This window comes from Pezoporus wallicus, unplaced genomic scaffold, assembly GCF_028554395.1.
Source record: "Pezoporus wallicus isolate ANWC-B61680 ecotype Strahan unplaced genomic scaffold, APGP_CSIRO_Pwel_v1 contig_13817, whole genome shotgun sequence".
Classification (NCBI taxonomy): Eukaryota; Metazoa; Chordata; class Aves; order Psittaciformes; family Psittacidae; genus Pezoporus; species Pezoporus wallicus.
The window spans coordinates 511,479-538,043 of NW_026637726.1; the positions used below are offsets into that span (position 1 = coordinate 511,479).

General features: G+C 40.6%; 1 protein-coding gene across 4 annotated transcripts in view; it reads right to left on the minus strand.

Annotated features, from left to right (window-relative positions):
- NECTIN3 (nectin cell adhesion molecule 3) overlaps positions 1–26,565 on the minus strand; it is a 61,288-nt gene that overhangs the window by 28,967 nt on the left and 5,756 nt on the right. For all 4 annotated transcript variants that reach the window (XM_057407411.1, XM_057407407.1, XM_057407410.1 and 1 more), the window contains exon 2: positions 5,450–5,788. In XM_057407411.1, coding sequence (XP_057263394.1) covers positions 5,450–5,788 — 339 coding nt within the window. The remainder of the gene's footprint in view (positions 1–5,449; positions 5,789–26,565) is intronic.

Here is a 26,565-nt window from a genome sequence, read left to right on the forward strand (position 1 = left end):
ACGTCTGAGTAAAGCATTTATTATTTGCTCGCTCAAAGGAAAGGCAACTCCTACATGAATAACCTTACAAAAATCAGCGTTTTCTGTTCTACGCCTGGAAGCGCTTAAAGAATATACCTCATTACCAAACTGAAGGTTGCTTGAACAGATCCCAAGTGTGGATTATTTTCTGCTTTGTTTCCCTGAACCCCTACCCTCTGTGATGCGTTAGTGACCTTACTGCAAATCCACCAACAGCAGGGCTTTCCTACAAACTTCTACACTTATTCTTCTAGATACAAAACATCTCTAACAGAGCTTCCTTGAATATTCTATTCCCTGCTAGCAACAACTACACCTTTCTGCAATGACCTTCAATATTTAATCTGATGTACATATCCGTTCTATCAATTGAAAAAAGCCTTTATAACCTACTGTGAAGAACTTGATATTACATAGTAATTTGACCCACAATTTGTTTTCCCTGATTAAATACAAACACTACTGCCTTGCTCCCTTCAAATCACTAGTAACCTTTTCAATAGCTTCTGCAGTATTACAAGATGCACAAGTATGCACGCCAATTCATGTTGTTTTACAGGCACAATGATACGATTTTTCACGGCATCTCCCTGCACCCAAGACCTGCATCACAGTGAAATCAGTTAAGAACAGCAGCTTTCACTACTTTTTCAAGCCAGAACTTATAAACCCAAATCACGTCACTGGAAATAAAGTCTCATTTGCCTTACTGCTTTAATTAAAAATTAACAAGCAAACAGAAAAGCCCAACGGAAGTATACTATTCCAGAATTTTTCCTTTACCCCTCTGCAAAGGGATGTATAAGGTAGCAAGTCTTAACTAAGGCAGCAGAGATCTTCAGATGCAAAGCAGAACACTTGGTATGCTGCTTCACTTACCACACTTGAAGACATGCTCTTTTAAAGCATTAAGTAACAGTAGCCTGAGAACAGAATATAAACTCATTTAAAAGCCTAATTTTTCCCAAGATAATTTTCTTCTGAAAGTTTACTTTTCTTCACTATTAGGAAAAATTCCTCCCCTTTGCCTTCTCAAGTGGTATCTGAAATTTGTGAGATTGGCCACTTTCAGTTGTATAATTCCTCATTTTATGCTTGTCAGAAAGACACAAACCTGAACTATTCAAAACTACTCCATTTCATAAGAAACTTATTCCCAGTCCAATGTGGTTTGGTGCTTCAGTTGTTTTATACTCCAGAAACGGGTGGGCTTCTGCTGTCACATTCCCATAAATTATGATTCCTAGGCTATGCACCCACTATAAGATAACCAAATAGCCACATACTAAAAAGTGAAAATCAGCTGCTATTATCATTCTTCTTTCTATAGTCTATCCAGTGCTACTTTATCCCAACTACTGAAGCAAAACCAGCAAAACCCCAGCTACTCATTTCTACAGTCTAGAGGTTTCACACATTGATTAAGATAAGTATCTAGAGAATGAACCCCTTATTACAAGGGGCCACTGGCATCTCACTTCTCACAATGGCAAAGTTTTACTTTCTCAACCTGGAAAAAAGATAACTCAAAGAATGGGGTTTGGAGGTTTGGTGGACTTTTGGCTGGTCTTTTATTCTCCCCAAAATTGTAACTTCAGTTGCTGTACAGACCTCCCTAGATCACAGTGATGGTGGTAGGGGACACATGAAGAAGCTTGGGAAAGCATTAAAGAACCTGCTTCATCACCAGTAGAAACATTATGCTCTATTTTGATCAAATGGCAAAGATGTTGGGATCAATGCTTAGCCTGGGAAAGGAAGCCACTCAGTCCCACGAAGATTCAGACCTGCTTCCACGATATAAGAGCTCAAAAGGCAGCACTGGTTTCCCCCCATCCCCTTTAAATAATCAGAGTAGATAAAGTGTGTGCATTCAGTCTGCATGTCAAAGGGTCACCGCACACTGGTCATCCTACCCATATATCTTATTATAGCATGAATAAGACTTGAGTTACAAGCAGTAGATGTACAGTTACCCAGGAAGCCTCAACTAAGGCACATCCGTGCTAGCCCTTTTACTGATTCATGACCAATACCTAAATTAACCCTACTTACACTAGATTCACCTTACATTCACATGGACAGATCTCTTGTTGCTCAAGTCCTTGTACTTCTCTATAGAAAAAGAAAATAACAAAGCATCAAGAAAAACAAGAGCTTTAAATCCTATTGCTTTAACTTACCAGGCCTCAAAGTTTCTCTGTGGTTTTAAATACTCCATAAACCTTTTTCAACTGCCTGTTAGGTTTAGAACTAATTTTCTTCTGCCATTGTACACAGGAGGTCTGGATGAAACTGGCAGGATTACAACGCAAACAGTATTATTTCCACTTACCATTAAATTCACTAATTCCTTGGCAACAGCATGACACTGGGAATTGTCAGTCCCTTCTACATCACAACTGACATTTATTTGACTAACTTCTTTCCAAAACAGTATTTCTACTTGGTTTCTTTTCCCCCTCTAATCCAGCAGCCTTATATTTCTGCATAACTTCTCCAGCCCACTAATACTTTATTATGGACTTTGGTTTGTTTGTTTTCTTTTATAAGACCAGTCAGTTCACTAATTTGTTATCTACTTGATATCTTGGCCCCGAGTATTGTATTGCACATAAAAGTGTACATTTACTCAACTAGCATTTTTTAAACATCATTACTTTATCAGAACAGAGAGTAAGTTTTTTCTACACTGACTTTCACCTTTAATTCTTTATTGTAAGACTTTCTACCTTAGGGTGCCTAAGATCTACTCATGGTGATGGACCTACACCTTTGACATTCTTATCTCTGCAGCTCATTCTTCAGTTGTAGCACTGCTGAGAGCCAGTCTGCAGAGGAAAAAGGTCTACTTCATCAATACCCTCACTGAGAAATCTAGCTTAGCAACACACTGAGGTCAAACTGAACCGAGTCTTTAAAGCACTCATGTAAAGCTCTCAAACTAGTGACATTAAAGTTACATTAGCTCTGCAAGCTACCCTGTCACACACCATCTCTTCTGCCTTCAAACACCATTTTGGCCAGTTTAGCATCTTGAGGAACAGCTTGACATCAAGTCCTTGGTGATTTTTTGCCCTCATTTAGCAAGGTAAGTTTGAAGAGCCAAAGTTTCCGACAAGACCAATAACATCTGCTGATCCAAAAAGGTTTTTCATATTTTAATTGTCTCAACCTCTTTAAGGGTGCTCTTCCTCAACAAAACACAAAGCACTACACAAAGCAATCTGAGTGAGCAAAGTCACCAAACTTGGGTGCTTAAGTAGCATAAGACAGAGGTTCTAAATACAGTCTTAAGCAATCGGTGTACTGTGGCAAAACCACATATTATTCTGTAGTCATTTTTTTCCCCCTTCATTTGTCTTCAGTGTCTCTGCCTGAAGGTGTACAAGAGTAATTAAGTTGTCTACTACACACTGGAAGGAAATGAAGTCTTTGCTAAATAGGAACAGGCACTAGGAAAAAAGGCGATGCTGCTTGGGCTGGAAACAGTTTCAGACCTAAGACATGAACTTTGTTTCTCTCACTTAAGGGAGAGTTTTTTAGAACAGTGGGAGAAAGCAGCCAGAATAGAGTTGATTTCATGTTACATCAGGTTTTAAGTTTTGTTTGGAGCTATTCCATGCCTTTAGACTGCTGAGCTTGGAACCGCTGAGCTCAGGCCAGAAAAGCTCAAAAATTACTCAGTTACATGCATATTCTGAAAACCATTCCTTCCCCAGTATTTTTACTGTGTAAGTCTAGATGTCAGCGTAGCAAAAAGTTATCAGAATGACGGAATACGTGCTGCCAAGGCCACTAAATATAATTAAGTCCAACAGTGGGTTGGCTACCCAGCTATACATGCAAGCCAGTTGGTTGCTATGATGGCAAGGTATCTTTGAAAGCAGCAGTTGGGTTTTGCAATTCAGAGGTTGATAGCAAGTCACTGAGAGGCTTACAACTATCAGCAACCATCTACATCAATTGTGATAAAACCTCTATGACCAGGACCACGATATGCATGTGATACTATTTTACTTATTCAAACTGCAATTTCTGCTTAAACATGTCTCACGAAACAACTTGTGGTCCTTCAACTTCTTCAGATGCAGAATAACACACAGGGCATACACTTGTTTCCCAAATTCCTCCTCAGGTTCTCCATAAAACTACAATTTAAAAGGCAAAATGGACACAACTACTAATGGGATCTGAAAAAAAAAAACCAAACCAAACAACCACTGTAGAAATAGTAACTGACTAGAAGAGATGAGAGAAAGCAGTAAGAACCTTCCACTGTATGTTGATAAAGCACAGCAGCTGAAACCTGAAGTCAGAAGACTGCTACAATAGCCTCAGACACAGCCATCTGCAGTACAGACAGAAGACATATGGAAAAGACAACCATAAGGATACATGCTTAGCAGATCACAGAATGTCTTTGGTCAAGTTACTTGTTTCAAATTCGATTAAGCCACTTGCTTTGATGCATTTATTTTGCCCCACCTTGTGGTGAAAACCAGTTTATGTACTGTGCTGTAGCCATCTGATTAATCTCACAGTGTTCTACTACCATAGAAATCAGAGAGCTATGACCAAGAAGATACTACAAAGCACATTACTTTACAAAAATAGACTTGCTGAGGACTATGTCAGCTGTAGAAAAGAAAATCACCTGACTACTCGTGTTTCTACTGCAGGTAACTTACTCTATTATAAGGTATAATACTGTAAGGAAAGGGTGAGTCATCAATACACTTTCAAGTTTCAGACAGTAATCATTTCACCTCATAGTGCACTACCACCAAAGGCTACCTGTGCTTCAGTACTAGTCCTTTATGACAGTGATACCGAACCCTCAGCAAGATGGACAAAACTATGTGAAAAACTGAGTTTATACAAGCTTCACATCATGACAACCCACAACCAGTAAAGGGCTTAAACTGCCTCTTCATTCCCACAACTCCCAGTAGTAGTCTAGACAGTTTTGCTTTACATTTACACTGTGCAAAGAACAGTTTACATCACCAGCCCCAAGCAGCTACATTAGCTTATCATATTAGCAACACATTTACGAGGGAATTTAGCCAAGGTGGTAGCTGAAGCTGTGTTTGGCAGCTTCTCAGCACGCACATATACAGGTCTGTAATATCAGCATTGCCAAGTCTAAGTTTTAAAGCACTGTCTAAACGTTTAGATTAGACCAATGCCTAAAATAGAGACTGCTTATTTTTTCCACATCTGGACAATCAAAGAGCAAGTTCTAAAGCAGCAAGGGCCAAAAGAAGTCCCCTTAATGATGTTAGTAAGAATACCAAGACACCTGTTATGAAAGACTGGCAAATACATTGTTTGCATTGATACTGAGTGAAAAAGTAAAACGCAATTAAGGTTCATTAACAATTTTTGCTATTAATTTCACCTCCTTTCACAGAGGTTGACTTACCTAGTACTGTTACAGTTGTTGATGACTGGGTATTTCCAAGTGGGAATGTAACTGCCTTGCAAATATATTCTCCTGCATCAGAAAAGCTTACGTTTTTTAAGATGATTGTTGCATCCGTAAGTGAATAGTTTTTAAATGACACTCTTCCTTGGTATTCTCCTTGAACAGATATTCCATATTCAGGATGATGAACAGCAATAGTCTGTGAACTTTTACCGTGTATCTTCTCCCAGGAAACTTGTGCTATTGTTTCATTTACATCAATAATGCATTTCAGTGCAACCTTCTTCCCCCAAACTGCTGTCACATGTGGATCAACAATTGGTCCAGCTAAGGCACCTACAAACAAAAGAATTATTCGTTAGTACACAAGAAGGTTATGCCTCCGAGTTCTCACATTAAGCCTTCTCCAGTAATTAGCTTGCCTTCTTCAAAAGGAATTCATATTTTATTCTGAATAACCACATTTTAGCTTATTCACAGCAGCGTGGAGACATCAGACAAGCACGCTTTAAGCAGTAACAGCAGCTCAACCACTCTTCAGAGAACACTATCACTGATATACAACTTCTTACACAAATGACCTGATAATTGTGTAACTGGTGTTATCGATCTTTTGGGAATTTAACTAGTTGTGAGCATAGCATGTATTCAGATTTACAGGACAAAAAAACCCAACCAGCCAACACCACAGTAATCAGACATGGTACTTTAGCAGTTTAATTGCTGCTCCAGAGCATCAGGTAAAAATTTAACTTAAATTACTACACTGATTTTTAACTTCCAAAAGATATGATTCCTAACAAAGATAATTGAAGGAGAAATGCCTAAGTGTAAATTCTACCACTTACCACATCAGTAACTAGTTAAAAAGCAAAGAATAAAAAAGAATAAAAATGGCAAAATCCCACAAACTACTCCATCTTCATAGTGACAGTCAATCTAAAAATTCAATTCTACCTTCAGAGCCTAGTTTCCAATAGAGATACGTTCCATCATGCACATGCAGTCCTGCTATACTGTAGCGCAGTGTCTTCACATGAGAACTTCTCCTTGTATTTACACAGTAAACAGGCAAGAGAAGGTATAGTCAAGTGTTTGCTTAATAGTCTGTATCATTCCGTTCAATACCTAAAATACTTTCCACAGTAGCAACTACATTCCGAGCTCAGTATTTTACACCACCTTCCTTCAAGAAAAGAAATCCACCAGGACAAAGTAGTTCATTAAACCACCGGTTCATGACTTGTTTTGCCAAACAGATGCTCGAGCGACTTAAATCATTCCTTCTCTTGGAGTAGGCTGCTTAAGTACTAGGCTCTTCAGTTATCAAATCAGTACTCAAGCTGTTACTGTGAAAATTCACCCACGGAATGAGATTCAAGACTAAATTTTAGTAGATCCATTTTCACACACACGAAGAGGTCATTCAACTTGAGACATTAACTGCAGTTTCAGGCAACAAGTTCCTACAAAAGAGAAGCCATGTGCTCAGGAAAGAATTCCCTATCTGTCCTTATGTGTCAGTCCATTGTTAAACGCTTTTCGCTTCCCAGCAATTGATTTTTCAGCCTTCACGCCATAACCAAGTCAATGAAGTCACCCAAACAAGCAATTTAAAGATTCAGCTACAGATTTCTTCAGTATAAATCTACTAACTAATGTCAATAGTATGCAAACATTTAGTTGCATGAGTAAATCAAACTAAGCCAGAACTTTATACCAAGGCTGTTGATATGCCGGGCACCGAGAGGGGCTGGTGAGGGGGAAAAAATAGCTAATAAACTGAAGTTTCATATAGAAAATCTCTACCACGACTAATCCATGAGTCATGCAAGAACATTCTGGCCAGTCTGCTCATGCCTCTTGAACTAATAATACATACTGTTGAGACAGACACTGGAAAGGGGGCAACTGTTTGCACATTAACTGAAATGTGCAGAACTCTGCCCAAATTTTGTCTCCACTTGCCATTGCTATTTTTAGCCTAATACGCCGGAGGTAGAGAGTTCTTAAGGAGTAATTGACTATCATGTTCTAGCTTAAGGCACACAAGGTACAGCTCTGGAAAGTATTTCGGAATATACATATTCTGTAACATCACTCAAGTAAAGAAAAACATACTTTTGTTCAGAAACTGACAACGTGCAGTATTTAAATCTACTGAATCTTAACCTTTACTGAACCTTAACATAATGATCAGCTGTACACAACTCCGACAAACTTGGTACAGAAACGCCTTACAAGTACACTCACACAAAAGCTGCACAGACTTCTAGGAAGTTAAACTGAATTGCAAAGTTAACCCAGTTAGTTGAATACACAAGCTGTTTTGTTTCCTTGCCAGGGTTGGTTGGTGGGGTTTTTTGACAACTCTACTCCCAATAATTAGAGGCTTCAGCTACATAGAGATGACCAGAGCACATTTAAGGAGTCAACACTCAGCTAAGACTTTTCTCTTTCATGAAGATGTGAAAATATCCCACCATTTTTTCCACCAAGGAATACTTCCAACAGCTCATGTGCACCATGAAACCATTGGGTTCTCACATGAATATTTTCACACGTCTAACTCTCATTTCTGCCGCTTTCAAGATTTACAGACTGAACTGAGCAGACCTCGGATATATGTATTTATATACATATACACACAGCTATAAAACATTAATCACTTACATCTTGTTCATTGGCATGCTGAAGGAAGTACAGCCAATAGATCATTGCACTGCATTTTAAACGTTTATCTTCTGAAACACGTTCAGGCTCCAAAGTCAGACACACACAAAAAATCAACTTATCTATGCTAATCATTTAACTTGAACTTACATATTCATATAGTTTATACACCAGCATATACATACTCCCAAGCATTTAAAGTTTTCAAAATAGCCTAAAGCTCAAGTGAGAACAAGACACCTTTATTCTGCAATAGCATCTCAGGTTTTAATCTACAGCCACTTAGTATTTAACTAACTTCTTTTGGTTGCCGAGCAATCAAGAGAACACTTCCAACTAGCACATTAATGACCATGCTGATATTCAGAGCTCTGAGACTTAGGACTAAGATAGGTATTTCCTGGTTTACTCAAAGATAGCGTGTGAATAATGAGTTAACAGCTACACACGTACTCCTTTAGAGGCTTACAATGCACAAGATGCTGAAGAACAAGACACTTCAAGGCCACGTTATTAGCTGACCCAAGGTACTGATGAATAGGGCACATTTACTCTTGTAATAAAGCCTGGCTCTCCTCCTCTTGAAATCTGTCACTGAAATCTGACCTTCCTTGCTTGCACTCTCACAATATTGAGGTCCTTGCTGATCATCATTCCCAACACCCCTTAAGGAAATAATTTTTATTTCCTTACTAATCAAGATCTTATTTTGTAACCTCAATGCAAAAACAGCATCATGAAGTTTCCTTACATTTTCCTTTAAATTTGACCAAAGTTTTGGGGATCTTTTATATCCCTTTTTGCTCACTTGAGCCACAAAAAATAGCTTGTGTCTTCCTTCTCATTTCCTCAGTCTCTGAAGGTCGTATGTCCCAACGTATCTTTGAACCACAGAATGAGGTTCTGGCATAACCCACTTAATTGAAGACATTATCAGATGACTTTCATTGGAGAAATACACTAATTGAGTATCATACCATAATATGGCACCCTGTCTCATTCATTTCATAGCTTTGAACCTAACTGTATCATTCAGCCTGTACACACGTTTTAAAACTCCTTGTCTGTACCAGTCAGACAGACTTGCTCCTTTAATGGAAGGCTTCATACTACTGTTCATGTTTCACAGGCAACAGATAGGTGATTTGCCTTGTTTGGATCAGCAAAACATCATCCACTACTGTTTCATATGCGGCCTGGTATTGTTGTTACATACAATACCTTTGGATAGATTCAGTTTTAGCTCAGTCCCTATGCACTAACTGATGTTCTGATCAGACAGTGATCTGATTCACGCTGGTAATACTTCAAGCCCATGTCTATCACAAAACTACCTTGTGCCTAAAGCTAACAGAAGTTACAAAAGTGGATACTCCTCCAAGTTGATCTACGTGACACATCAATTTTCCAGTCTCTTTGCCACATATGAATGAGACTTTCAACCTATTTCACAGGTAACAACTGCAGGCAGACACTGACACACCACAAACCAGCTTCTCCAAAACTGCAACAGTTCCTCTCTATCTCCAATTTTAACAACTGAGATAACTTGAAAGAAAAAAAACCTTGTTATTTACTATTCCTGGCTGCACACCCTACTTAATACCATCAGACCATCCTACCTCAACTTAAAGTCTTAAAATAAAAGTGAAATTGAAAGCTGAACACTGGGTTCTCTCATTTCAGTGTGCAGGAAGGGGAAGCCTACTTTATAAAGCCTCTTGGTTTAGTGGTTTTGGTCACATAGCTTCTAGAGGAACATCGTTTTGGCCTTTGAGTTCTGACACCTCCTGTTTCCTCTCCAAAATGAGCTCCAGTGTTTCATCATTTCACCATGTTTTTAAGTAAAATGATGGGGTTTACATTGTGTTCACTAGCTCTCCAGCTTCAGATCACTGCAAGAATCTCATTCAAAAAAGACAAGCAGTGACCATTCCCACTTAGCTCTCAGAAAGCAGTTTCTGAGTAAGCAAACAACAATAACAATCCTTACAACTCACTTCTAGCACTAAAAGCCACACAACCAAGACATACCAAATACTGACCATGATTAAGAACAGCTCCTGATATCAAGCTTTTCTCACCAACTGAAAAGAGATACAGAGGAAATCTGCAGTCTTGAAAATATAATGACCTTCTTAATACAACAAAGGACTCCTGCTACAAAATGAGAGTACTCCCCACACTTCCAGGCTTCTGATTTGTTGTAATAAACAGATTTTTCTACACATAACAGCCATGCACAAAGCTAATTACAGAAGCTATCCAGTTACCTGCTATACAACTGTGGCCTGATTAACAGCACACTACTGGCAAGTCAGAGACCACACTGACACTTCCTAGCCACTTATTTCGTACTTGCTGTCAACTGTTTCCACAGGAAAATAAAGCCAAACTGCAGAAAACCTGAAGTTTTTCCCTAGATCAACAAGTTATTCATGGGTGTACTGAGCCTTAGCAGGCATTAACAAAGGCATCAACGCAGGCATCTAAGAAGAGTTTGAACCAAGAGTCAAGCAGAGGAACACAAAGCATCCCATTTTGGTGACACCAAACTGCTATGTCGGCACAACTTAGCATGAAACACTCTTTTTAAGTCCGGGCTCAGCATCACTGTTAGGTCAGTTTAGTTTTAGCTGCCATCAGAAAGCTTAGACTCATTCTTACAGCCTTCCTGCATCAGCATTCATCAGGTACCTAAGAGAGTCCAAGCTACAAGAACTCACTTGTTTTCTTCTGATTTAGCCTTCTGAATTGGCTGACTCCCTGCCCAGTGAATCACAAGTGGCAATGCACCACAGACAACAACAGCACAGCCACACATTCTAGTGGCATCCTCAGATTTCTTTAGCTTGCAAATCAAATCACTTAAGGACACTGCAGAAACCAAGTGTTTGAAACCTCAACTTGAGGCTTTATAAAAATATACCCTTAAATTACTGGGAAAAAGTCAGTGTGTGTCTTTTGAGTACCACAGCACAACCAAATTACTGTGTCAAAAATAGGAGCAGAACCAAAAATGGAAGAGATTCAAGACCGAGTCCAAAACACTTCAACACTGGTTTCCAATTTGAATGGTTAAGCAAATACTTGGGGGGAAAAACTGCACTTGCATCAAAGAGATAGCATTATAACCTGGTGGTGGTCTCACCTAAGATCTGCTTTATCACAATCCTTGCTTGAAGTGGAGCGCTAGTTTGTCCATGAAGTTATTTCACAGAAGTGGGCTGGGAGCAGAAACATGTCATGAGGGTGGCTTCTATAAGCACAACATTAACAAGACTCAGACCACGCTGCCTTTCTTGCATTGCACTCCTTTTAAAGCAAACCAGAGGCGCATTATTTCCATCTTAGAAGAGCAATTCTTACAACCCTGCTCAGTGCTCATCACAACGGTATAAGATGTGTACAAAAGCCTACAAGAAGGCAAAAAAAATCTGGTGAAATGAGGCATAGCAATTGAATAGTCTGAAGCTGAGACTACTGAAATCCTCTCAGCCTTTCTGTGCATTCACCAGCTATCTCATGCTGCTTTTTCATTTTACTAATGCTCAAGGGACTTAATGTCCAAGCCTTTGAATCCAGAGGTCAACCGATACCAAAAGGAAACTAAGAACATTACGACAACAATTGCTTAAATAATGACATATTCCTAGATTTCTCCCATTACATTGACATATCACTACTGCGGCTCACACACATTCATCACTTTGAAATGCATCTATTAACTTCCAAATGTTAACTTTTCATACCTACAAACAGACCAAAACTAGCTTCCAGTCTTAACTTCCTCTAACACGCAAGCAGCTCTCCTCTAGGTGACTATAGCCTACATGCTTACAATGGCTACAGTAAAGGGAACATGATTTCCAGTTGACAACTGTAAGAAGTTGCACAAAGCTAATTTTTCTCAAGCAACCTTGAGACATTTAAGACACAAGCCAAAAGAACTGGTTGAGTTTGGGAATGCATGAAAAGATCAGTGTCAGTACTGTCTCAAAACTGTTGCTGAAGCAGGAGCTTTTACCTAAAACAAACTCTAAACAGATTCTCACTTAAGTGCTATCGTAGATTGGTCTGCAGAACTGTTAAGATACTTTAAACCTCCCCCTGCTGCTCCTAAGGATAGCACTGACAATGTAACACACTATCGTGCCAAGAAGCTCACATTACTCAACCCCTTCATTCCTCACAGCTGATGGAAGGGGCAGTCTATCTTCCTCTAGCACTTAATCACACGTATACCTCTCTCTATATAGATAGATATCAAAGAACACTGATATCTCTGGGGGAACCTACAGCTATCATTCACAAAAATAGCCTCCAGAGCCCACGGAGAGAAGATCCATATTGCCCGCAGAAAGGCCAGATAATACAATACTGGGCAAAATACTCTTACCCCAATACAAACGAGTCAAGATGATAACGCATGCAAACCTCTACAGCGCCATAATAAACACTTAGCAGCAAGACTAACGTTTTCATCACAGAAAGCAAGGAAACATTATTTTACTCTAGAGCAGTATGAAGTCAAAGAAATAAGTAGTTAAACTCAGAGTGTAACATCAGCATAGCTTGATCCCAACTTATATAGTAATGAGTTGGAACTTCCAAAAAAGGGGTTTTTTAGACACTTGAAGTCAGGCATGGCTATGACCCACTGTTATTCCACAATGCCATTTTCTTTACATGTTAACTGGTGCTTCTCTTCGAGTTCCACCATCTTCACACAGGGTAAAGACTGTGCCCTTGCCACTTCCTATCATGCTGCAAAGACCTACAGTATCAAGCAGCAGGAAACTAAATAGTCTAAGACTCTAGAGGAATGTTTAAAAAAAGGTTAGGCTCATGATTCAATTTGAGTTGTGAAGGACACTCTCAGAAACTCAATTTTATAAGGTTAAAGCTTTAAATCTAACTACTCACCAAGAATGCTTAAAGTCCCATGAACTTTAAAACTTCATCCAGAATTTCAACTGAAACCATACTAGCATTAGCATCATTGTCTGTTTTACACGCTCCTACATTATCTTTTATGTACGCTAACACATAGTAAATAAAGACATTCATGTTTATCCTGATAACTGAGCATCAGATGTTTACAAGACACGCTGAACTAATAAGTGAGGCAAGCTACGAGGCAGCTGGAAACTCTTCCGCAATCAATATTACAACCTCAGTTTAAGCAATCCACCAATCCCACTGCTTTTAAAAGGAAACAAGCGAGAGGATGTGCTCTTTGCCCAACAAATGGGTCAAGCTCTAAAGCACTACTGGAGAAGAACATCTTTAGTCCTACACCCTCAAAAAAACAGTACTAACAAACAAGTAGCGCACAAGTTATCCATGAAAACATACACCACTTCCTCTCCTAAACACCAGAAAATGCTTCACATTTCCATCCAAGTCAATTCAAACACCCAAAAACTAGACCAACAGATACAAATACACTAAAAGAAGAGCAAATGATTTTAAAACAAGCAGTTACTCGTGTAACTCAGACCTTTAATTGGCAAGTTTGATACAGAGAGTTCCAGGCAGCATCCAAAAAGTCTTTTGGAACACAAAAGATGAGTCAGTGGTTCTGACAAGCCAGCCTGTAGGAAAAGCTTCAACTCATCCTTTGTGTCACCCAGTTCAAACACAGAACCAAAATATCTAACAGATATAGTGGCAGGTCAAAAGGAGCATTGTGCCCCTGTTCTGTATCTTGGCAGGGCTGCCAACTGCATTAGATTCAGAAAAAACAAGACTGAAGTTATACATAACTTTATATAACATTTATATAACATTAAAGCATACATTTTTTTCCCAATCTGGAATAAGCTTCAAGTACTAGTTGTGCCAAATTAAAATAGTAGTCAGCAGGAACAAGTGTAAGTTGCAGTTACAGGATGTTAAATAGCTGATTAGAGAGCTGAGACTGTTCTGAAAGTTACAGCAAATATATAGTGATTATGTTTCAAGAATTTAAAATGCCACTCCAGAATATGCAGATACAGAAGGAAATTCCCTGTTCTAGCCAACATCAGTGAGGTTCCATCAGCAGTTACTCAGCTTGAACACCATACTTCAGCTATTAGCCAACTAGAGAGTCTGAAATGAAGTGGGCTCAAAGGCCCAGAAAACATGACCTACAAGGAAGGGTTGGAAGAACTGATTGGGGTTCTCAACAGCAACCCCATAAAGGTCCTGAAGTACTTACACTGCAAAAAGAGAATGCCTGCACTGCCAAATATGCCAGTGGAAACGAGCAAGGAGATAAACTGAAACAACAAAAAACTCCCTGAGATCAAGGAAACCTTTGATGCTACAGAAAGTTAATCCCTCAAATGAACACCCTGGTCGAGCTGGAAAAGCTCCATGACCTTCAGAAAGGTTTGATGTTTAGTGTTAAAACAACAAGCACCCAAACTAGCTTCAGCTGATCCTGCAATGGGGTTGAGACATGATGTGTTTCTCAAGGATTTTGCCAGCCTAATTACCGTAAGATTATTAGCAGACATTTTTATCAAAGCCATGATCTGGTATTCCTTTAAATTCTTGTTAGTTGATACGATACACATCTGACACACTCAATTACAAGCTCTCCTTTCTGGAGCTTATTTCCAACAATCCATTCAATACACTTATATTGCTCCCTCACGACTATTTGCTTCACCCAGACTCCACTACTCTAAGATGATTGCAGACTACATTGCTTTTAGAAATCTCATTCTGAGTCCTCTCAATAGCAACCTGCTTATATACACTTATTTCACCTGTTTCAAGACTATCCTCACTTGCTTTGCAAATCAAGGAACTAACAGTTATGCATGAAAGAACTCAACCTGCTCAAATAGATAGCTGTCTTCTCACCAAACATTTTTCACTATTTGCTTCTTCTATTTGTACCCTTTCCATAAAGGTTGTCTCCTTCAGAGGGACAGCCATCTCACAGCATATAATCAGTCTTCTCTATTACTTATTCCTTATATTTGGACCCAAAGGCAGATACTCAACTTTTGCCATAGATATTTTTCAAAAGCTTTTAACTCTTCAATGACACATACATGAATCCTCATGAAATCTCTATTAACATCAGTTTGTTCTCAACAGAGTCACCGTGACATACTCAAATCATTCATTAGAGATGACTTTTCTCATTCTCAGCCACAAATAAGAGCTGGATAAATGACAGCCTTCAGCTTTGAGAAAAATAACTCAGACTAACACCTAATGGCTTAGCTTTAGGTAGCTAGCACTTCAACTTCCTGCCTTTTATAAATCAAGTAGACAGAAGTACAGCTGCTTTTAAGTCAGCCCCATCACCTACTACCAACTGCCTTTCATGATACAAAGAGACGATTACATACATTAAACAAAAAACAATGATTTTCTGGACATCAATTCATTCTTATAGGGTTTCAATTGGCAACAACTAAAATATCTGTGTGTTATCAGCACTATTCTCAGCCAAAAGCCCAAACACAGCACTGCACCAGCTACTAGGAAGAAGCAAAATAACTAGTCCAGCTCTTCAAAGCTAAGTCCAGTAGTTCCAGAACTGGCATTACAATGCCTTAAGTTCAAAGCAGATGCCAGCATCATACCGTGACAGAGTACATGCTTAAAAACAGCATGCTACCTACTTCACACCACTATGTGCAGCTGCTTTCATGCAAGACCTCTGGCAAAGTCAGGAGTCTAAGAGTACAAAACTGAGCAGACCACACAGCTTTGTCTACAGTGCAGAGATAAGCATGAGGTATTCAGGCTGCTATAAACCACATTTTTCTACCACATTCAGAATTGTATGCAAGATGGTCAGCTGCGCCAGTGAAGAACAATCCAGAGGAGGCAAGGCTTACTGTAGGATTTTCCTTCAGGTGAGAGTTGCACTTAAGTCAAAGACACACCTGACCTTAGCAGGATTGCCTATACAATTGGCTGACTATACAGATTAAAGCAAGGCATCAAAAGATATCTGACTACAAAGTAAACGTGTGACCTGCATATTTGATATAGTTTATTGTAGACTAAGATGGGGTGTTAATCTGCAGCCTTACCTTTCAGTAACACTTAGATAAAATGCTTCAAACCTATGGCAGTTCTAGTTTGATATTCCTTCCCTGCATGCCACGTATACTTCGTCATCACCTGGAAACCTAACAGCACAGGACGTCAGGATTTGCGCTCCAAGGAAAAAAATGACCCAGAGTAGTCACATACAGAAATACAAGCAATAATGTGCAGGGGGAGTTTGTCAGGACAAACATTTACTCCTAACAGTTTCAGCTGTCCCAAGTCTTAAACAGGGGAAACTGAGGTTAGATGGGAGGAAGAAGTTCTTTACTGTGAGGGTGGTGAGGCACTGGAATGGGTTGCCCGAGGAAGTGGTGAATGCTCCATCCCCAGTAGTGTTCAAGGCCAGGCTGGACAGAGCCTTGAGCAATACAGCCTACCATGAGGCATCCCTGCCCACGGCAGGAGTGTTGTAGCTAGATGGTCTTAAGGTCCTTTCCAACTCTAACCATTCCATGATTCTTTAAACCTGATCCGATCTGTCAACTTAACTCTCAGATGGCTCTTAAGTGCCGATCCATTTCCCACTGACTTTGCAAGCTTTCTGGCAAGGAGTTCCAGAAGTCTTGCATCCAGTTCTGAAAGCACCTTCTTTGCTTGCAACTCGCCTCCTTTCAGCTTCATCTGATGAACACCTATTTTTGCACTGCAAGACTTTATCTGCATGCACATTGTCAACATCACGCATTATTTCACACATCCCACCATATTCCTCCCACTCCTACCCTTCTCCTAAGAAGTCACCTCTTTCCTCAACTGAGAAGTCTTAGTTGGCTTCACTTCGAAGCCCACCTTCATATTTTTGACCCTTGTTGCTCTCCACTGACCTTACTTCAGCCTTACCATCTTGTTTTGCTTTTATTATCAAGGAACCAAAACCAGACTATTAGAAGAACATGCAAACAACCCATTTACACATTAGCACAGCATGTCTTTTACTCCGACATCTGGTTTGCCCCAAGGTAACACAGAAAATCATCACAGAACTTACTGCATACTCAAGGCCCTGTTTCTAAGTACACAACGTGAATAATATATGAAGTTTACTCCTTCCCTTCTTAAAGGGGACCTCACTGGCATCACAACATTCTTCCTTAACTCTGTGCAATTCATCTTTCTTCCAACTTGCTACCAGGAACAAGTAATTATGTATAATTGAGGCATCTCGTGCTCCAGGAAATGCAACAGACAAGATCCTACTAACCTCCAACACCACCAAAACTGTAGCTTCCACCATATGACTTCTCTCCAGAAAAAGGTCCCAGCAAGACCTTTTGCCACTGTGACTGCTGTAACAGAAGGTTTGGTCAGATAAATATCCTCCCACGCTTCCCTCCAGACTCCAAACCTCCCAACTCCCTATTTGGAAATGCAATTTAATGCTATTCAACGCCATCACAATATCATTTGGGGTTTTTTGGTTGGTTAGTTGTGGGGTTTATTGTTTGTTGGGATTTTTTTTTGGAAAAGAGGGAGAAAAAGAAGAGGACAATTGGAGGTGTGAGATCAGACATTAAATATCACAGTCCAAAGAGTTACTGCCCATCACTCCTGCTTCATTTCAAAATCAAGGAGTTACCACAGCAGCACAGTCTCTCCCACCCAGCCACAAAGTTGTAAAAATGTGGGTTGGTATTCCAGGAGATGCACACTAAGTTCAACAAACAATTACCCTTCCAAGTTACACGGCTGTTGTTTCAGCACTACCATATAATAAGCTTGCCATCACAGAGACTAACAGAAACACAAGGCAACTGCAATCAGAATCCAACTGCAATTAGGATCCAAAAATACAATAAAAAGTCATCAGTATTGCAATTTTGTCATTGCTATTTGCTGTCTTTCATTGTAGGGTAGAAAGCCACTAGTGGTGCCCCTCAGGGCTCAGTATTAAGGCCAGTGTTGTTTAGTGTCTGTATTTATGATCAGATTGAGCGGATCAAGTGTACCCTCCATAAATTCGCAGATGACACCAAGTTGGGTGGGAGTGTTGATCTGCTGGAGGAGGACAGAAAGGCTCTGCAGAGGGATCTGGACAGGCTGGATCGATGTGCTGTGGCCAGTGGTACGACAGTCAACAAAGTAAAGCAACAGGTCCTGCACTTGTACCGCAACAACCCCACACAATGTTACAGGCTTGGGGAAGAGTGGCTGGAAAGCTGCTCAGCAGAAAAGGACCTGGGGATGCTGACCAATAGCTGCTGAACATGAGCCAGCTTGTGCCCAGGCAGCCCAGAAGACCAACGGCATCCTGGCCTGTATCAGCAGTAGTGTGGCCAGCAGGGCCAAGGCAGTGATCATCCCCCTGTACTCGGCACTGGTGAGGCTGCACCTCGAATCCTGTGTTCAGCTCCGCACCACTTACAAGAGACACTGAGGTGCTGGAGTGGGTCCAAATAAGGCAAACAGAGCTGGTGAAGGGTCTGGAGCACAGTGTGATGGGGAACAGCTGAGAGACCTGGGGGGGGTTATTCTGGAGAAGAGAAGGCTCAGGGGGGACCTTACTGCTCTCTACAACTACCTGAAAGAAGGTTGTAGCGAGGTGGGGCTCAGCCTCTTTCTTCCCAGGTAAAGAATGACAGAGCAAGAGGTAACGTCCTCAAGCTGTGCCAGAGGAGGTTTAGGCTGGATATCAGGAAAAGTTTCTTCACCAAAAGGGTGATCAGGCATTGGAACAGGCTTCCCATGGAAGTGGTGCAACCATGCAGACAGGCCCTTGGTGACATGGTTTAGTGGTGGACTTGGCAGTCAGACTCGATGATCTTAAAGGCCTTTTCCAACCTAGTTGATCCTATGATTCTTTTCTGCTACACAGCAATAGATACACACACTGCCACGCTAATTATAAGGGTAACTGCCATGTGTATCTTGCTGGATTACCTAGAAAGCTCATGTCTGTCCCAAGAGTATAAATTACTAACAGCAAGACAGTCTTCACATAATCATCCTGCTTTCATCTGTGAGACCCAGACACTGAGAATGCTCAAGTCCCAGGAATCACTAGTTATCAGTACCAGCTCACAGAGGACATGCACTCACAGAAAGCTTGCCATGTCTCCAAGGTGTTCAACAGGTCACCTCTGACACGGGTATAAGTTATATTAACCATTTCCAATGAGGACACCTACCAATTACCACAAACACAAGTGAACTCCAAGGTATAGGATTTTTGTAATGCATTTATCATTGGCAAAGGTACACAAGCTCTAATACCGATCTAGAGAATAATGACTTCATGTAGGTAAGAGCCAAGGGTCCTCTAGAGGTCACTTAGTCCTGCTCAAAGATCCACTTACATCAGACTACTTGAAGACTCATCCAGTTAAGTTCTGAAAATCACTACAGAATGAGTTAGATTATTCAACCACTTTGGGCACCTGCTCCAATGTCTCATCTCTGTCAGAAAGCAGCATTTTTTCCTTACACTAGCTCTGAATTCCCCACATGCCGGCTTGTTCCCGTGCCACACCTCTGAAGAAAGCCCTGCGCTGCCTTCTTGACACACTCCCATCAAGCAGCATTACGGGCTCCTTCCCTTCAGCCTTCCCTTTTCTAGGCTGATCAGGTCCAGCTATTGCAGCCTCTCCTCATACACCCCAAGCTCCAGTCCCCAACTAACACAGTGGTCCATCACCAGGCTTGCTCCAGTATCTCAGCATCCCTCTGGTACTGAGGAGCCCCAGACAGGGCACAGTGTTTCAGGGTCAAAAAGAGGTGAAGGACCCCTTCCCACAACCTGGGATGCTTAACATACGCTTAACATATGCTTAACACAGCCCAGGATGAGGTTATCTTTCTTTGCCTCAAAGCTGCTACAGGTTCAATTTGTCTTTCATCAGGACCCTATACATTTGCACCTGCCAACCTGCCCTCCATCCAGCTGAACCACAGGCTATGCTGTTGCATGGGGGTTATTCCAATCTGGATGTGAAACTTAAAATCATACCATCATTTAGGTTGGAAAAAACCTTTAAGATCATTAAGTCCAACCATTAATGTCTAAGTGGTGAAGCTGATCACTGATCATTTCCCCGTTGGATGATGTGGGCTTCATTTTCCATACCTACATACTTCATGTTCTTCCCATGCTACACTGCATTTGTCAGACTTCACTTGCCCGTTCATTATTAACAATGTCTTAAGTTTGCCTTATCTATGGACTCTGAAAAACAACTTCATTTCTGAATTTCACAATTACCCATTTAAAGGTGTGCCATACTGAAAAGTAGGGTCTATGAAATTCCTATTAAACTTAGCCGACAATGAAGTTTTAAGCACAAATAAGATCTCCTGACCTCAGATAACTATGGAGGAAAAACAACCAAAAGCCCCAACAAAGAGCATTTCAACCATTTTGAGGAACAAGACAAAAGGGAGAGAAATACTGTTGTATTAACATCTTTGTCTTCATTAGGATATTACTTTTAGATAGTAAGATGAAGGCAGAAATTAACGTCAGGCAAAACCAGACATGGGTCCAGCTTTAAATGCATAAAGTAACGTGGCATTCTCTAAGAGACTATTCAATGCATTTGGTGATTTTAGTGCACACGGTCCTTACAGAATGCTCAAAAATAAGCTAGTAAAAACTTCTGTACAAGCAAAACTTTGGAACTGCTTACAATAAACACCCAGGGAGCAGGATTTGGGGCTCGGGGGGGAGGTTGGTTTGGAGGGTTTGGGGGTTTCTTTTGGTGAAATTTTAAGGAAGAACCTGAGATTTTGCTAAGCCTATAGCAACAGTTGTAAGCATTCAGCATTCCCTGTCCTCAGAACTGTACCTACTACACTGAAAGTAGAAAACCTTTAAACACTGGTCAGGAACACTAACGTGTGTAATGTCTTTCTAGATGAAGGGACTAGACCTGCAATCCCCAGGAAATCCCTGGTTCCCTTAAACAGACCACTCCTCCACTTATCATAAGTTGTCTTCCCATGTACCACCTACTCTTGGAAGAACTGAAGTCCAGGGGAGAAGGGAGGTTGTACTTTGCACTACACAAAGCAGCAAAGTCAAGGAAGTTCAGAAACACAGCTAAACATTAACTGCGTGTTTTCCCTTTCCTGTAAAGTTTTGAATGTTATCTGCCAATGTCATTTGCAGCCATACAACAAAACATAAAATAAGCGTATTTTGTCAGGAGCAGCAAGCCATTACATACAGTGCCTAAGTCTCAGCTGCTCATGACAGGATCTGGTAAGTTATCAGTGACATTACAAAGTTATGCAGACGCCTGCTGCCCTCTGCATTGTTGATGCTGCTGGCTCTTTTTTATAGCTTGTAAGGCCATCCTCCACTGCAAGCTATTCCAGGAAGTTAACCCTTTTTTTGTCCAGGAATTGAATCTAAACAATAAGCCTAGTAACCAATAGCCCAGCGTACTAATGCTGTGTAATAGCTGCTCAATTCACATTCTCAGGAACTGTCACACCGCTACCCAGCTCTGTACTGTAAGAGACTAGTCCTGTCGGCTACTTACTGAAGTAACACAAGAAACGCAGGCAAATCGTTCCTTAAGTCTCTAAGAGTTATTACTTATATTAGAAGTTAACAATCGGATCCAATTTTAAAGCAAGCTTTTAGCAGGCAAATTATGGGAAAAACTTGCTTCAGACTTTGCTTAGACATTTTATCCTTAATGGAAAGGAGCTTGTCTTCCAGGGTGCCCTGGGTTCAGCAGTAGCAGTTATTTTTCTTCTTCTTAGTAGCTGGTGCAGTGCTGTGGTTTTGACTTCCAGCCTGGGAACAACACCGATGTTTTTAGTTGTTGCTAAGTAATGATTACTCTGATCAAAGACCTCCCCAGTCTCATGCTCTGCCAGGGAAGAGGGGAAGCCGGGAGGAAGCAGAGACAGGACACCTGACCCAAACTGACCAAAGAGGTATTCCATACCACAGCACATCTTGCCCAGGATGTAGAACTGGGGGCAGTTACCCATAAGGGTTAGATCACTGCTCGGGTCGGGCTGGGTATCGGTCTGCGGGTGGTGAGTGGTTGTGTTCTCTTCCCTTGTTATTTCCCTTATCATTATTATTATTGGTGGCAGCAGCAGTGATTTGTGTTATACCTTAGTTACTGCTCCTATCTCAACCTGTGCGAGTTACATTCTTCTGATTCTCCTCCCCATCCCCCTGGGAGCATGGAGAGGAAAAAGGGGGGAAGTGGGCGAGCAGCTACATGGCTCAGAGTTACCAGCTGGGCTTAAACCATGACACAGAGCTAGCAACTGTAGTATACTAGCTCTTACCTACACATACTCAAAATGAGGCTTATTTAGACTGAAAGGAACTTCTGGAGGTTATTCAATCTGATCCCCAACTGAAAGCAGGACCAACTTTGAAGTCAGCTCAAGTTGCTCAGGGTCATACCACAGTTAGGTTCTCAATATTTTCAAGGACAGAGATTCTACAGCCTGTTTTAGTGCTTCATTCTGTGCGGGAAACCATACTGCTAACATGTTATTAGAGTTTCCCTTGTTGCAGCTTGTGACTTTGCCTCTTATCCTTTCCCCGTGCACAGCCAAGGGGACTGTCTATTTTCTCTCTCAACTCCTATTCAACAGTCCTAGCCAGCAATTAGGATCCCCACTTTAGACTTCTCTCAAAGCTGAAGAACTTACTTCTCAGCCCCTCTTCATACATCATTGTGCTACTGACTCCCTACTTAGAGGCATTCCACAGACACATCAGGATCTGCCTTCTATTTGGGAGCACAAAACTGGACACGCTAATCCAGATGCAGTCTCACAAGCTCTGAAAAAGAGACTAATTGCTTGCTTCGATCAGTTGACCATGCCCAGTATGCTCTTTTACACCGGAGGCACTTACAGACCCACGAGAAATTCCACTTCCTATCCTTTAAAGCTGCTTTTTACCAGTTAGTACATCTATGCTGCTGCATGGGGTCATTCAACCCCAAAAAGGCTTGTCATCTACTTGCACTGAATTTCATGAAGTTCCTGCTAGCTATTTCTCCAGACCATAGACATCCCACTCAATTAGCCCTGGTCTCCAGCATACAAACTGCCTCTCACAATCTGGTAGCATCCACAAACTTGCTGAAAAGTGCACTGCTGACCTGGAAGAAGGGCTGTAATGCAAACTGCCCTTGCACTGATCTATACAGGCATGCCACCAGTAACAAGCCTCTGGGTGGACTTGGTACAGCTGATCAGAACCTCTCAAATCTATCAGTACAGTTTATCACCCATTTAAAACTTACCTAAACCACCTCTCCCCAACTGGGCTATAAGGATGTTTTAGGAAACCTTGTTAAAAGCCTCTCCAGGTTAGTAACACTCAGCATTCTTTCCTTCCACATCTTCCTTTTGTCCTACGTACTTAGAGCTGTCAGTTCAGGACCTCTTTTTAGAGCAGCCTCAAATGGTGGAGACACCATATCTCCTTTTCCTCACTTCAATTTTCACCTTATTTGCAGCCACATCGATTTATCACACCTAAGCCACACCTCTGGAGTCTTGGAAAACACAGCTGTAGAGTTGCTCTCAAAATACATCACCAAGGGAACTTTAACAGCTGCATAGTCCTTCCCTCTTCCTGTAATGCAGAGCAGTCAGCAGAATGCATAAAAGATCTTACACAGAAATATGTCTCAACAGTAGATTACATTCGGATGTGCCAGAAGGTTACATAGGCTACTAAACATCCATGTGAAGACACTGATGCATCAACTGCGATAATTAATCTGGTTATAGTCAAAAGCCTTATTATTTTACAGCCATCAAACCTAACACTTGTCTTATTTATATAGAACCATAGAATGGTTTGAGTTGGAAGGGACCTTAAAGATCATCTAGTTCCAAACCCCCACCATATACACTATGTGCAGAAGCTTGAACTACCTCTAGTACCACCAACGGCTGAAACAGAGCTACAAAGAACTTTGTATATTTCTTCCTATACAAGATAGCCTGGATAAATGGTTATACCGCACTTGCTATGGTTATATTGCACATGCTAATTATCAGATGTATACTTTTATGATACCTCAGCTACTAGCAACACATTGGAACAGGACACATTTAAATCTCCTAAGAGCTGATTAATGGTATGGTCACAACCATCACCTTCTCATGGTTGATTTACACTTTAAATGTTGAAGTACCTTCATGAAGTCATAACAACATTACCTCTGTTGCAAGAAAATTTACCTTTTGAAGTCAAAAGTGCATTGAAATGTTTAAAGCACAGAAGCACCATCACTGGTGAAGGGCTGAGCAGTAGGATTTCATAACGCAAACGTTAGCAATCTTTACAAATATGTTCAAAAATGGCACTAAGCTTAACAGCTCTTAATCTGTGCTCCTCTGACCTCTAGTAATAATATTCAATAGAGTTGAATAAGCTTTTTTATTTCTATTGTGGCAAGTGCCAACACTTGATGTAAGAAAAATCAAAGTAATTTCAGGAAAAAAAACTACCCCAAGTTATTACTAGTCAAAAGTCTTGCCCCCTCAGTTACTCTGTTACTATGAAGAAACTCCTTGCATTTGATGTAATTTAACTTACACTTGACTAAACTGACTATTGCTCTATCAGATTATATACACTGAAAAAAAATTAGTAAAGGTAGTTACCCAACTTGACCCTAATCTCAACTTCTCCATTCTATCTCCAGCTTTCCTTCATTAGGCTTTTCTTAAGGGTACTTGCCCCAGCAACAATTAGTTTTCACCTTAACCATATGCAGCATGAGTGGTATGGCAATTAAGAAGCAAGCAACAGAAGTGAGCAAAGAATGCCCACACAAAACAGGATTAAGACAAATTTAAGTCAAATGCTAATTTTCAATCTTCTAACTCAAGGGCTAATGAAAATAACAGATCCAAAAGTAACTAATAAATTCCTCAAGCTAGCCGAGTTTGTTTTTTCAACTTGACTGTATGCACACCAGATACTGAGGTGTGTTTGACTAACCTTTACTCACCTTTTAGCAAGTTGGGGGTTTTTTGGCAGGAAACCGCCATTTCTATGACCTCTAATTCTGCATATGCCATTGCGTTTCAGTGCTAGAACTGGTACCTTTCAGGTATTGAGAACAGTCGCTTTAGGAAAACCTTCTGTTCAAACTAATTCTAGAAAGTTACTATGGACAAGTTTAAAAACCACCATGTAATACCAGCCTTGACTAATAGACAGGAGAAAACAATGATCCCCAGTAGACATACAAAGATATTTTAAATGACAGATAATGAAAATGTGATGGGAGGAAGGAAGGATAAGCAAGAGCCATCTACTGCTGCAAGTAATCCTAGTGCACCGGGCAACTGAAGACAAGCTCTGCTTGACTAGACTTCATGCTGAGAATGTCAAAGCATGCTATTTTAAGGTATTACAAATTTAATATGACTTTTACTTTCATACACTACTTAAAGAACCAAAAAGAAGCAAAAATGTTGAACAGAATGCAGCAGTGATTAAAGAGGATAGACTGGAAGCTTGTTACTTTTCACTACTTGAACTCCTACTGACTTTCTGGATAACATGACAACATTAAACTTGACCCACTCAGTTCCCCACACCTGGGAGAATAGAAGTAAAAGGCTAGGAAATCAAAGTTTCAAGACTCAAAGATTTTTATTCTTTTGGCTTTTATTCCAATGTTATTCTATGGGCAACCCATGGACAGAAAAAAACCCAACTTTTGAGTTCACATTTGAAGCAGTTCCAAGTCTAGAAGTTAATTACCTGAAAAGAATGAGGAGAAAAATAACTCCTGAAGCATTCACCTATTGGATAACTAAAAAAGTTTGCTTGTTTGGTGCTCTGACTATGACTTGAAGTTGCACTATGCCTTGAAGCTCTTCACCGTGAGCCTGTGCAGTAGTAACTTGCGTACCAAGCAACCACCAGCCTACCTTTTCCAGAACCAAGCCAAATATTGGCCATCAGCACCCTCAAGAGTCTTACTCGTACGTATCTACACCTCATTTCAACCCACTGTTTTAAACCTTCACTGTCTGTTCACAGTCAGGGGAGTAAAACAAGCTTACAACTAACAACTTTCTCATCTCTCCTCACTTTATAGGCAGAAACACAAACATTCTCCCCGACATCATCTTTACCACACATTTCACTGTTTAATGGCTTCTCATCTATTTCCTTGTATTTTATCCACATTCAGCTTTTCCCATCTCTTCTTTCTTAGCTATGCTTGGGACTTCTTCCCCCATTTATATGATACTCTTTTCTAGTCAATCTATCTGCTTCTAACCAGAAACAGACAACAGCGATAATGACCCCTTCACCTACAACTAAAAAATCTGGATCAACTCATCTCATGCCTAACCCAGTCACTCATCCTCTTCTCCATCCTCTCAATAAAAATACATCACTGCATTTCAAATAGCTATAA